This window comes from Loxodonta africana, chromosome 2 (assembly GCF_030014295.1).
Source record: "Loxodonta africana isolate mLoxAfr1 chromosome 2, mLoxAfr1.hap2, whole genome shotgun sequence".
Taxonomy (NCBI): Eukaryota; Metazoa; Chordata; class Mammalia; order Proboscidea; family Elephantidae; genus Loxodonta; species Loxodonta africana.
Window position 1 is genome coordinate 124,955,501 of NC_087343.1, and position 13,861 is coordinate 124,969,361.

The following is a 13,861-nucleotide window of genomic DNA, read 5'->3' on the forward strand; positions in this document are numbered from 1 at the left end:
GCCCACCCCTCTTCCTACACACACCCCCAACACACAGAACGAGTGCCTGACCCACGGGTTGTGGACAGTCTGAATACCCCGGGGAGCTCAGCCCTGGAGGTGGACCTCCCAATCTTGGTTTCTAGGGGGTGGACCTCAGGTACCTGGTCTGTTCGCCCCTCCCGTGATACCCCAGCCTCCTGTAACGTGGCAGAGGTGGGGGAGGGACACAAGAAGCCCCAAGGACCGAGCAGGACCACTGAGAAAATGGGCACTAGCGAGGACTGGGAGCCCGCCAGCATGCGGGGACGCTCCCCTTACAGCATCCGTGCTGGGCGTGCTGACTCTCACAGGTGGGAGCTGGCTGAGGCGAAGCGAGCGCGACGTACGTGCGGCGAGCGGCGGGCTGCATGAAGGTCGCGGGCGGCCGGCTCCAGCCTGGCCCGAGGCCCGCTGCCCTCTTCTCGCGCAGTCGGACGGCCTGGGCCTCCCGGAGGGAGCCGGCGGTGGCGACCCCTGGCCGCGGCTCTCGGGGCACGGAGCCAAGGGCCTGGCCGGCATGGGGTGGACGAGAGGTGGGGACGTGGCGGCGGCTCAAGCGGGCGGAGCCGGACCGCGGCAGGAGGCGGAGCCGCTGGGGGAGGAGGTGCTGAGCCGGCCGGGCGGTGCCGCGGGAGGTTCTGGAAACGCCGGGAGCGGCGCGCGTCCAGGTGAGCGCCTGCCCGCCGGTCCGCTGTGGGCTGGGGCGCAGGCCGGTTCGGAGGGCGCTGCGTGCTGCCGTGCCAGGCAGAGAGTTGGGGTTAGGGCCGGGGTCGCGCCTCCTGCCGTCCGGGAGCGCCTTGGCCGCGGTCCGCAGCGTAGTCCGGGCCGCAGCCCCACGCCCTCGCCCTGTTTCCACCACCCTCTGGGGTCCTGTCTGGCCGCCTGTGTCCCCTCTCCGAGCTCAGGGTGGGGAGGTCAGCGGCGCTCTTCCTGCCGGTTTTCTTGGCGCCTGAGTCTGGCTGGGCGGGGAACTTGGCCGCCCTGCCCTGTCAGGTTACCCGGGAAGGGGTGGCCCGGCCCCCAAGTGCTGTCGCAGCTGGAATTGGGCGGGGTGGGGGGGGGGCGTCGTCCTGGCCCTAAGGGGCCGTGTAGTGTTCGTGGGGTCCAATCCCAAAAAGGACTGGGAGTCTGTGGTGTTGGCCCGGCAGGGCCCAGCTAGGTGCCCATTAGACTGGCTGATTATATCAGAAAGCCTTTTTTCCTCTGTAGACATCCCTGTGGAAGCCTGTGTTGTTTTTCCTCAGCAGCTGCGGACACTTGTGGTGATTAGTTAACTAATTCAACAAACGGACCCTTCCGTGTGCCAGACACCGCAGGGAGCTAGCCCAGTGAGGCAGACAGACTGGAAGAGGGGGAAAGTGTGGTGAGTGCTGTGCCGGGATGGAGTAGGTACTGTAAATACTTGGCAGAGGGATGGGTGGGTGTCTCGAGCCAGAAGACTTCCTGGAGGAGGTGACCCATGAATTGGGTTGGTCAGATGAAGGCTGGAGAAAAAGTAACCTGGACAGAGGAACAGCCTGTGTGTGGGCAGACCTGGGCCAGCATCATCCTTTGTGGCACTCTAGTGGAAGCAAAGTGATGGAGAAGGGGCACTTTATGGGAAAGCTGCCCATGAACCCTATCTGCAAGAACCTGAAGTGGGAGGACAGTGCCTGGCACTGTGCCCTGCACGTGGATCATGCCCTTGCAGCCTGAGTGCATTAGGGCACTTCCTGCCCCAGACATTGCTGGGCAGCAGAGGTGGGCCTCTGGCCTCTGTGTTCTGATCTAGCACCTTTAATATGGTGTAGGAAAGCACTGGGGTCCCTCCCAGGACTTAGGCTGGTGTCTTTTGCTGTAGAGTGACACCTAAGGCCTATGCTTCTCAGTGTAGGCCATCATGGACCCAACAGACCCAGCCTTCTTGCAGGAGATCCTGGCCCTGAGAGTCAGGGTTGGGGGGCATCGCTTTGTAGCTCAGGGTATTCTTAAATGTCCCAGACTCTGCAGAGATCCACTGTCCACCTAAGATTTTACAAAATGTTTTCACAAGCTGCTGCTTGTTCTCAGCCTGTATCATATCTGGGACAATAACCAAAAAAACCAAACCCAGTGCCGTCGAGTCGATTCTGACTGATAGTGACCCTATAGGACAGAGTAGAACTGGCCCGTAGAGTTTCCAAGGAGCGCCTGGCGGATTGGAACTGCTGACCTTTTGGTTAGCAGCCATAGTACTTAACCACTATGCCACCAGGGTTTCCTCTGGGACAATAGGTTCCATGATTTAGTTCTCTGTTGTAAGACCCAGGATTTCCTTTGGCTTGTACTTCAACTGCCCTGAAATGTCCAGGGTTCAGTCTCTCACTGCGGTTTCTGAGTCTCAGGGTCCAGCCAGCCTCTGCTCACTTCTCCCCAGTCACAAGATGTTTGGGCTTTGAATTCTTTTCTTCCGGGGTCTTTGTGTTCTCATATGGCCAAGCCTGTCCACTGTGTGGCCCAGCTAAGGAAGCCACGTAGCAAGGATGGAGCGAGTTGGCTGGGGCCTCATCCCAGAGATGCTGCCACCCTAGCTCTTGGAGAGCCTGGCAGGCAGACATGGTGACGACTGAGCTGAGGCATTGGCTGTGGCTTCTGATAAGCCCTCCTGCCCTGTGACAGCCTTTGAAATTGACTGCCTGGAAGAGCATTTGCTTTGCCACTGAATTAGCTTGGTCATAGCTGATCTCCGTTCATTCCTTGAGGACCTCCTGTGTGCCTGGCTTCTGCCTGGAGTGTACCTAGGACGAGACATGAGGGAGGAAGAGAAAGAAACAGCGGCGGCAGCGGTGGTGCTATTCTTGCCCGTGGGTAGCCAGCCCATAAGCTCTCTGAGGTTGCTGCGTAGTGCTGGCAAGGGAGGGGCTGGGTGAGTGAGTGCTCATCAGAGGGAGGGACTGTGTGGGAGCAGCCCTGAGGAATGAGTGGGGGCAGGGAATCTGGGGTCTTCTTATTTCCTGAGAGAGCCTCACTGTTTGCTCTGCCCTCCTACATCCTTGGGAGGGTCTGAGGCAGAGTGCAAGACCTTGGCTGATTTGTGGCCACGCTGGCTGATAGTGTGCAGAGGGCTATTGGGTGTGTCCCTGGCTTCTGGGATCTGTCAAGAGTTTAATTTTACGCAGATGGAGGTTGGCAGGAAATACTGTGATGCAGGCACGTGCAAGCCCAGACAGAGTGCTGGAGCAAGAGTTAAAATTTGAAAGAGCTGCTTGAATCTAGCAATTTGGACTTTGAAGTGTTCCAGGATGGAACATCATCTTGTCCTGGAGTAGGGAGGGCTGGTGGGCCCTGCAATCTCTGGGGTTTTATGCTGGCATAATGGGTTCTGCAGCTCAGATGGGATCTGTCTGGAGCTTGGTCCCAGACCAGTGTCTGCTCTAGACCATTCAGGGCGTGCTTGCTAGACCTGGTGCTTTTGAGGGCCAGGGTGTGGCTGAGATCCTGTAACCTAGTGCTTGTCTCAGCTTGGAGCGAGCAGGTCAAAGGCGCAAAAGTAAATGAAATCCTGGCATATTGGCCCAGTCCCCTGCTGTTTGCCAGCAGAACTTTCCTTCCTTGGTGAGCTTTAGAGCCAGTGATCGACCAGTTCCAGGGCCTGTCCCTTGATGATCATTGTGCCGCATTACGTTTGGCTCTAATCTCTCCTGAATTAAGTCTGTTACAACTCTTCTGGCACTCCTGGGACATGGGGTTTGCCTAATTTTTGCCTTGTTTGCGTCATCACTGTTCTCTAGGCTAGGCCTTCCCCCTCTCCCAGGGATTGGCTGACTTGTGCTGGAAGCTGTCTGCTTCAGGTCCACTGATGTTCCTCTGGTGCCCTTGGTGCTGATGATGCCCACTGATGTGTGTCTGCTTATTCAGTTCTTACAACAGCCCTATGAGGTGTGGTCCTAATTTTACCTCTATTATGTGGACACTGAGGTCCAGAGAGACCTGCAACCTGTCCAAAGTCACAAAGCCAGGAAGTGGTGGTAGAGTGGGGATTTAAATCTGTGTCTGTCTGACCCCAGGGCAGGTGTGCCTGCCCACTGTACTGTACTGCCTTGTCCTCAGCTGAGCTGGTTGGTCATCTGTGAGGGCTGTGATGTGTGGGGCAGGAGTGACTGCTCACCTGAACTCAGGGAACCATGTTGCTGTCCTTTCTCTGGTGGGATTTAGGCAAGGATGTCATGAAGCTGCTTTGTAAACCTGTGGGGTGACCCAGGATAAAGTCCTTGGCCAGGGCAAAGTGCGGCTCCTCCATTTGGGAGGCCCTTGTGCAGTTAGGCAACAGATATTGAGTAGGATTGGGTGGCAGCAATATCTAGTAGAAAGTATGTTTTGGGAGTCCCATTACTAGGTTTGAGTCTTGGTTCTACCATTGATTTGATTTCGGATGTCACATGTGGAGAAATCCCTCTCTCAGCCCCAGTTAACTATTTTATTTGTGAAATGGAGGTGATTATCTAATGTATAAGGCTTTGGTGAGGATTAGATGGTAGATATGAAAGATTTTTGGAAACACAGATAGTGGCTCTTTTAGCCTAGGTTCTCAGAAAACAGAGCTTGAGGCAGAGTGTGTTTAATGCTTTGTCGGAAGGTGCAGCTGCAGGACAGCAAGGGTGAGGGAAAAGAAGAGTGAGATAGGGAAGGCTGGGAAGCAAATACAGGGCTGTGCTTTAGCACGCTGGTCACTGCTGCTCAGAGTCATACTAGTTGTTCAGTTATTCAGGACTTATCTGGCTGAGTTCTACTGAAATTTTAGTACCTCAGAACAGTTAGTCATGGGGGAGGCCCAGAGGGAGGAGTTTATCTCCTCTCGTCTTCTGTTCTTGATTGGTCAGAGTTGCCTCAAGAGGGGTTAATGCCTCCTTACTCCTTGGTTGCACCACCAGAGCCTTTGGTAGCCACTGGAGGGGCCAGATGCTGCACCCTGTAGTGTAGTGCAGCACTTCATCTGAGTCTGGAAGTACTGGGAGGAGCCAGGCACTCTGGCATGGGCCTGAGGCAGAGCCGGTGGCTGAGGGAGATAAAAAAATACAGGTGAGGCTAAAACAGTATGAGGCAGTAGGTAAGGAATATCTGATACAGTGGTGTATGAATTTTGTGTTTGTGTGTAGTCCCTTCTTGTGAGCTAATCATACCCAGTTTGCTGAGTCTCTACCAAACCCAGCTTGACGTTGTATGTCAGTTTTATCAGCTCTCTCTTCTACTTCAATGCCCGGTTACTGAAGCAGCAGACTTTGTGATGGAAAGGGGGAAATCAATGTGTTTCTGTACCTGATAGAGAAAGTGTAAAGAAACAGATGACCATCCAGTCATCATCAGTAGGTTCTCGGCGAAGGAGAATATTTTCTGCATGAAATAGTAGTTTAAAGTATGAAACCTGGAGTCATGAGATGGGGCTGAAAGAGTCAGAGTCAGAAAAGTCCTTTGAGCTAAGGCATTTGGACTTTATCCTGAGGGCCGTGGAGAGCTTTTGGAGGGTGTCTGGTCAGGGGGCAGAGGGAGTAAATGAGGAGCTTCAGTAAACCCACTCAGGCTACTGTGTACAGCAGAGGTGGGGGGTGGTCCTGGATGAGATGTGGACAGCCAGTGCAGGTGGGGACGAGGCGGCTGCCAGGGGGAGGTAGGGGAGGCTTAGACCAGGATAATGGTTGAGGCTTGGCTTTAGGAGAGGAGAATAGAGTGCCTCCTATCTCCTTTCCAGGGGTGCTGGTGCCTGTGGCTTGTGGGCCTGATGGACATCTGTGTGCTTTGGTGGTCGGGCATCCTGGGACCTCTGCACAGCTCCTTCAGATGCGGCTTGTGTCAAGTCCACCGAGCACGCAAGGTCCTCTGCTCTGCCTTCTGGAATTGGCAGCACCGTTGTGAGTCAGGGCCACTGGGGGGAGCCCTGTTCAGGCAAGTTTTGCCCCTTCACAGAAGGCAGGCAGGCTCTTGTTCAGTGCCCAGCAAGACCTGTTTGTTCTCAGCAAACCCATGTTCTGTTTCTAGGCTGCTAAATACATTGTTAAAACTCGAGCTGCTGTGTTTGGATTGCAGCTGGGAGCTTGGCAGAAGGTCCTGCCCAGTGAGGTAAGGGGAGAAGCTAAGGACATAGCTTGCAGCTGGAAACATCTTTTCATGGCCATTTGGCCAGCTTTTAAACATCCTTTCCAAAGAGCAGGCTTGGAGGGGCCTCTGGTTATGTGTCTTGGAATTGCCCAGCACTTAGAAACAGGGTCAGTCGTCTGGTGGGTGAATCACTGCTGCTGGGGTGTTGGCAGACTCTGGGTGACCTACCTATGGGGGTACAAACTCTGGGGCTGCCACATCCTGTTGGAGTCCATTTGAGAAGGGCCTACTTTGGTTCCTTTTCATTTGAAGCATATCATAAAATATTTTCAATGTTTGTATATAATTCCTTTTTCTAAAGATTAGGAAATACAAATAAAGGGTAAAATAAAATCACTTCACCAAGGTCCAACTAGGTTTATGACTATCTTACAAAAATGGAATCATAGGACCCGTATTGTGTAGGAGCCTGCTTTTCTCCCTTATCAGCGTATTTGGATCTTCCCTCTGTGTCAGTATACGAGCATCATTCGTTTATAATGGCGACATAACAATCCATTATGTGGAAGAAGTGTAATTTCTAAAATTTATATTTTTCTGTCTTAAACAAATCTGTGACTAAGTACTAGGAAGCATTTCTTTCTGAGGGTTGCCAGGAGGGCTTTTGGCAGCACTAGTGCTGGTGGTGCAGTGGTTAAGAGCTTGGCTGCTCCTTGGAAACCCTGTGGGGCAGTTCTGTGCTGTCCTATAGGGTTGCTATGATTCAGAATTGACTTGACGGCAACGGGTTTGTTTTTTTTCGGTTTGGGCAGGCACACATACTTCTACCTACTCTGTCCTAAGTGAGCGCTGGGTGTTACGTATGAGATGGGATGGGGGGCATGTAGGTGCCTGGCCTTTCCCACACCGTGGGGCATAGTCCTCCCTGGATGCTGCCCCATCCCAACCTAGCCCTGATTAGATGCTTTTCTGTACAATGCCTTTTGTATCCAGGGGCCCAGGATCAGGAGCAAAGGGGTAGGGTTCCAGGGTACCCCTTCCTGGGGTGGCAATGTGGCTGTAGCAGGCTGGGAGCTGCTGGGGTGCCCAGCTCTCTGGGCCAACAGAGTCATCATCCCCTCTCCCTGGCCAGAGCAGGACTTTTCAGGCTCTTGGTAAATCATTTTTCAAAATCCCATCTGTGATTCTTTGGGGCTCTGCCTCCAGGCCAGGATTCATGGATGGGCTCAGTCTAAGCCACACAGCACATTCCAGAGAACTGACAGCTGGTATTCATGTAATGAAGAAACCTGGCTGTTTTTTCCTGAGTGCTGTAAGCCACAAACCATGGACCGTATCACCAGGGTGATTTGAAAGGAATGGAGAGGCTTCTCCTTCCCCTGGATTTGTTACCTGCTCTCTGAAGAGGTATGTAACTGCAACTAGTGACACAACAAGGGCCCCCAAGTCCCAACCATGTGTAGTCTGGTCTCCTGCCTGGAGCCTGCTTTTCCACTGCCCCATCTCTGAGGGACAGCTGGCTGGTCCCTCACTACTCACAGATACTTTCTTCTGGCCCTGGGTTCTTTCTGCCTGTCGCCTCCGTACACACACATACAGGAGATGCTCTCCTGAGCTGCTCAAGCCTATGTAGGTGCAAGGAACAGACACCTACCCCTTTAAGTGGAAGTGGCTTATGTAAGCAAGAGCAGAGGCCTTCTAGAATCCTGGGGCTGAGAGGGTGGTATGGTCAGGCTTCCGGGAGCAGGCCTGTGGCTAGAACAGGGAAAACATCCAGATTTTACCTTCCCTCAATTACTTGCCTTTCTCTGACTCCTAACTACATGACAGAGCCCTTAGCCTAGTACTCCCTACCCTGCAGCAGGTTCTGGGTTGAAAGGCCTTGTCCTATGTGTCTCTGTGCCCCCAACTCCTAGTGTAGTGACAGGCTTGCTGCCAGTTCTGCAGACCTTTGGCAGTGGCAAGACTAATGGGGCCAAACACTTATTCCCTTGTTTTATTGGTATAGGCACCTGTCTAGGGGTGGGAGTTGTGGTTGGGCTTCTCTCACCCTAACCTGGAACCGTTAACAGGTTGGGATTTCTTCTGAAAGGATGAGGTGAGTAATGGTGGGTGTGACTGTGTGTCTAATTGACTGTGGCAGGCAAAGAATTGATGGATGGGCGTTAGTCAGCTCAGATAAGGCTTACATTTTGGGGGAAGCATCTGTATTTCTTTTGTTTTAGTACATTTCCATTTGTACACTCCACTGGGTTTGGCTGAAATGGAAGTGGGAAGAGGAAGGGCTGGCAGAACCAGGCCCAGATGGGTGCTGATCCTCTAGCCGGGTACCTCAGGTGGGACCAGCTTATCTCCTGGGCATGCTGTGGGCTGCATGGCCGAGCTGGGAGCTGATGTCTAAAGTTTCCATTGTGAGTACAGATCAGTTGCCAGTGGGGCTTGCCCCAGGTTGTGCCTGCTGCACTGGAAAGTGTCTCTGGCTCTTTGTAGGTTGACGAGAAGACAGAAGCTGGTCTCTTCCCCATGTTACCAGTCCAGCCCAGGCTGAGGTTTTGGCTGACAGTGGCTTATTCATCTTTGTATCCTGAGTGCCTAGCTGAGTGCCTTTAGTCAATATTTGTGGCTGGCCAGGGAGGACAGTGTCTGCAGAGGAGCCTCACTACAGAAAAAGCAGTGTCTGCCTGAGATTGCCCACCCCCCGACCGTTCTCCTGTGTTGACAGGTGCAGACTGGCAGGGCTCAGATTTATTCCTCTTCTGGCTGGCCATTTGCTGAATGCCTCACCTTGGGGGTGGGTCCCCTGGGTCATATACCACATTGTGTCAAGTTCTCTTTCTGTCACTGTAGCTCCTTACTGTCATGGGCAGGGGCTGTGTGTTATATCTGGGTCCCTGGCATCTGACACTCTCCCGGCACATGTGTTGGAAGGAAGGATCGAACCAGACAAGCAGTCGGTGAAATGAGAATGGGTGGGTCAGAATCAGGAACTGACAGACTGTTAGAACCAGAGTGACCCTACTCCTGCCATGGCTTAGCCTTCTCAAGTGGAACTGAGAGGGGTGGGACCTCTCCTGAGGGCAGGTCATCTGCCAGAGGAGGGGCCAAAATTGAGCACAAGTCACTGGTTCCACACCCCACACTCTTTCCAGTGGTGATCCTGAATATGCTCCTTAGCTTCTGTGAGCTGGGCCAGGATTTTGGCATGTTTGAATAGATGCGTATATTTATACACGTGTATGTGTCTTTTCACATAAGTTGCTCTTTCTCTAGTTGATCTAATGAATGTTACTAAATGCCTTACAGACACTGACCTCTGTGACCATGAGACCCCAGGTGTCCATGCTGCTGATGGCCTGGTTTGGTGTCCTGCGCTGTGTGGGGGCCGAATTCTTCACCTCCATCGGTATGGGCCAATAGGGTTATCACCTATCTGAGCTACCCTTGGCTCAAATGCCAGGGGATAACGTTACCAGAAACCTGTTCTCACTCAGGGCAAGATGGCCTCATCTGCTGGTTTCCACCAGTTCTAGGGAGAGCAGAGCTTGCAGAATTGCTGTTTTTCCTTCTGAGGTCCTGATGAGCTGGATGTCCTGGGAGCCAGCTGTCTGCATTGGGCCTTGCTCCCTGGGAAGTGCAGGCTGCTCCTGGACTGCCTGGCCTTTCTAACCACCCTTCTCCTGGATCAGAGAGTGATTCTGAGCAGAGAACACTCTGCGGCCCAATGCACTTCTCCCAGACACTCCTTTGGGCACTTCTGCCTCTCTGCCTGAAACTGGGGGCCAGGATCCTATGAGTGCCTAGGGCCCCTGTAACTCTAGGTCCCCACCATCACAAGACAGTGACACTCCCCTGGTTGGTGTCCTCTGCCCCGAGGAAACAGCCAGACATCCGTTTCTCACTGGCCCCTTCTCTCTCTTGCAGGGCACATGACAGACCTGATTTATGCAGAGAAAGACCTGGTGAAGTCTCTGAAGGAGTATATCCTTGTGGAGGAAGCCAAGCTCTCCAAGATTAAGAGGTGTTTTACATCTACCTCGAGTCAGCCCCTCTGCCCCCCCAGGAGCCCATCCAGGGTGCCCATAAGAGGGAGCCCTTGAGAGAGAGAAGCAGGGCTGGATTGAGGGTTACTTCATGCCAGTCCTCCAGAGTGTAGTACATGGGTTAAGGAGTCACTGTTTTTGTTTTTCTTTTCTAAGAGCCTTTTTGCTTACATTGGGCTCTCACATCTTATCTAGATTAAAGGGCTTGAAGTATCAGTGGGTAGTTACCGTGTTTATTATTACCTGTAGATGAAAAGGGCCCTGGATCTCACCATGGAAATTACCACAGGTTAAGAACTGTGTGGGTGGGCATGCTAATCTTCCTTTTCCTCTGGTTCCACAGTTGGGCCAACAAAATGGAAGCGCTGACCAGCAAGTCGGCAGCTGACCCTGAGGGCTACCTGGCTCACCCTGTAAATGCCTACAAACTGGTGAAGCGGCTGAACACAGACTGGCCTGCACTGGAGGACCTTGTCCTGCAAGACTCGGCAGCAGGTGAGGAGCGGTGAGCAGGTGTTTAGGTGAGCTGGTATGTTTGTGTGCTTACTCCTGGGTGTATGCATGCCTGCACCTGTCTTGGGTCTTGGTGTGGTGGACATGTGTAGTATGTGAACATGGACCCTTCTAGTCCCATGGCTCTCTCCTTTTTCTGTGGGACTTAGCAATTGGCTGTCCTAGTTTATTTATTTGTTTGGTTTTTATGAATATAGTCCCACATCCAATGCTATACCCGTTAAGCAATAAAGAAACCAAAACCTGCTGCTGTTGAGTTGGTTCTGACTCAAGGCAACCCCATGTATTAACAGGGTAGTACTGCTCCATAGGGTTTTCTTGGTTGTAATCTTTACAGAACGAAGCCTGACAGTGCAGTGGTTAAGTGCTTGGCTACTAACTGAAAGGCCAGCAGTTCAAACCTACCAGCCTCTCCGTGGGAGAAGCCTGTGGCAGTCTGCTTCTGTAAAGATTTACAGCCTTGGAAACCCTATGGGGCAGTTCTGCCATGAATTATAGGGTTGCTATGAGCTGGAATCTACTTGATGGCAACAGGTTTGTTTTTTGTTTTTGTTTTTAATCTTACAGAAGCAGATCGCCTTTTTTTCTGTGGTGCTGCTGGGTGCGTTCGAACTGCCAACTTTTGGGTTAATAGTTGAGCACAAACCATTTGTGCCACCCAGGGACCCCCATTAAACAATAACTCCTCATTATTCCATCCCCAAGGAGATCTCGTGGCACAGTGGTTAAGTGCTTAACTGCTAAGTGACTCGACAGCACACAACAATACGTGTTTTTGTGATAAATTACAATTCTTAATCCAATTACCTAGTGATAAGCACTATTAGAACCTCAGTCTTTCGACATATGCATATACATTTTTTAAAAAATGGAGTCTGGTATATACTAGGGGATGCAAGCTCACTTGCTGTCAGGGACCAAAGTGTTAATAAAAATGAGGGAAAATGGACTGGCTGCGGGGCCAAAGCAAGCTGCAGAGCCCGGCCTTATCTAAATTCATTCCCGTTGATACCTTTTACAAACAAAACATGTCAAGTCATTGGATGTGGGATTGTTTCCAAATTATCAGCAATCTTGCATGCCCATTCCTGGTTATTTTCTTAGGAACAATTCCTAGGCGTAGTATTACTTACAGATGAGAGTGTGAACTTTTTAAAGCTCTTAACTGTGCATGGCACTTTTATTGTGGTAGTACTTCCCATGTCTAACACTGTCCTCTCAGCAGGAAGTGATGGTGGGCCCCCGACCCCAGGCCCAGGCTCTGCCCCTGGCCTCCCCTAGACACCCTCCCCAAGCTGGGAGTGCTGATTAACTTCAGACTAGTTGTCTCTGTGGCTGAGGCCTTTCAGTCCTTGTGGCCAGACTGGGCTGGGCTTGGCTGGGGACAGAGGTGCCTCCAGGGAGGGACTGGTGAACTCAGCCGCTATGGAGATGTGCCCAGTGAGCTCACTGCTCCAGAAGCCACAGCTGCCTTTCCCAGAGCCCTGCCTCCCAGCCTGGGCCTGTGGCTCAGAACAGTCTATTCTGCTTTTGCGGTAGGAGACTAAGCCCTAAGCCTGTCTGAGATGACCTTCTGCCCTCCAGTCTTACTCTCCACACTCCCAACCCCCACCACCAACATCCGGTTCCTTTAGAAACCCTTATAATTACTGGAGGGAGGCAGGATAGGCCCAGAGAGCAAGCAGTAGGATATTTTCATCTCTCTCAGAGTTCTTGCCCATGAAATGAGGGGGCCACGCTGGCAATGTAGTTTCTGGGAACGTGTTGTTTTTCTCTTCCTGGATTCTAAACTCTTAGAGTTCCTGGCATTGCAGCCATGAGGAAGACAGGGTTGCATCTTGGTCCCTGGGTCCCCAGGCACAGCTAGAAGTGAGTGTTTGAGCCTGAGGTCATGCGAGTGAGTGGCAGTGGGTACTGCTGCTTTTGGGAGGAACTCAGGGAAGGAACAGCCTAGGAGTTCCCCTCCCAGTTCTCAGCTACAGGCAGAATCGAAGCCCCTGAGTCAGCATGGCAGGGCCTGGCTCCTCCCTGGAGTGCTAGGCTTATAGGAGGCACATATCTTGCTTTACAGCTAGGGCTTGGGGTCCCAAAACAGCCTCCTTGGAGTAGTTCTGTGGGCAGCGCCTCTCCCAGGCTCCAGGCTATGGTCTTGAGCACCACATTTGGGGAACTCTTGCACCAAGCTCGTTGTAGATCTGAGGAGTAGGAATACCATAGAGAGCAAAGCACGGCCCAGTGTGGCCTCTCTGAGTTGCTCACACACCTTGGTGCTCGGCCTGGCCAGATAGTCCCTAAGCTGGTAATTGGGGGTGGGGTGAGACAGTACCAAGTGCCCCCAGGACTGTCATCCCCTTTCTGGATGCTAAGGGCCAGTGGTCAGTAGTGAGTGGATAGCTGGGCTCTCTGAGTTGACCTCCCCTGTCCTTTGAGCTCTTCACCCTGAGATGTGGGCTGGAATCCGTGGTTACCTGGACAGCCCAGTAAACAGGGATCAAAGTTTCCCAAGTGATTCATTTTCCACTGGGGAGTCGATAAACCAACCTCCCAAGTTCTCTCCTGTGTCCCTCTTAATTACCCTTTCTGACCATTCTCTGTCTGCTGAGTCTGACTGAGTGCTTTGGAGTGAAGACTCCAAGACTCCCAAATGTTAACCAGTGTATGGGGCCATTTCTGTTCAGTTTCACAGACAGTAGGTACAGTGAGGACTAAGGAGAGGTCCCCATGGACTGGAGCCATCAGGGAGGGCTTCCTGGTAGAAGGGGTAGCAGCCTTTGAGGGAGGATTCAACTAGCCAGAATCTCTTTAATGGGTGTTTCTCTGGTCCCTGGTGGAATTTGTCCCTGGATCAAGTGTGGTCTTTCATTTGGAAGGTTTTATTGCCAACCTGTCAGTGCAGCGGCAGTTCTTCCCCACTGATGAGGATGAAACAGGAGCTGCCAAGGCCCTGATGAGGCTTCAGGACACGTACAAACTGGACACAGACAAGATTTCCAGAGGGGAACTTCCAGGTAACTTATCCAGGCTATCCACTTATCTAGGCTATGCCTGTCCTATGTGTGTCTTGTTGGTGGCTGGACAGGGTTGGAGCCACCACAGACTGGTAATCTCTACCCTCCGGTGCACTATCACCTCTGGGTAACTCTCTTTTGCTTCGCAGTCGGTGCCAGTCTCCCATTCCCAACCCCGCCTGGCCGCTTCCCTCCTATGCTTAGCAGAGACCCTCTCCTGCGTCTCTG

The 13,861-nt window shown here is 52.5% G+C and overlaps 1 protein-coding gene across 7 annotated transcripts in view; it reads left to right on the forward strand.

Moving 5' to 3' along the window:
- The first annotated feature begins 611 nt into the window (after positions 1-611).
- The window catches only part of P4HA2 (prolyl 4-hydroxylase subunit alpha 2), a 40,213-nt gene continuing 26,963 nt past the window's right edge, over positions 612-13,861 (forward strand). Inside the window, exons 1-5 of one of the 7 annotated variants that reach the window (XM_010590097.2) lie at positions 612-689; positions 9,376-9,475; positions 9,994-10,090; positions 10,456-10,607; positions 13,496-13,633. In XM_010590097.2, the coding sequence (XP_010588399.1) occupies positions 9,394-9,475; positions 9,994-10,090; positions 10,456-10,607; positions 13,496-13,633 (469 nt within the window). In that variant the 5' untranslated portion in view covers positions 612-689; positions 9,376-9,393. Of the gene's footprint in view, positions 690-1,175; positions 1,385-4,911; positions 5,059-6,026; positions 6,094-8,707; positions 8,795-9,375; positions 9,476-9,993; positions 10,091-10,455; positions 10,608-13,495; positions 13,634-13,861 lie in introns of those variants that run through there. The other 6 variants (XM_010590088.3, XM_010590082.3, XM_023548376.2 and 3 more) reach the window with 6 other exon arrangements.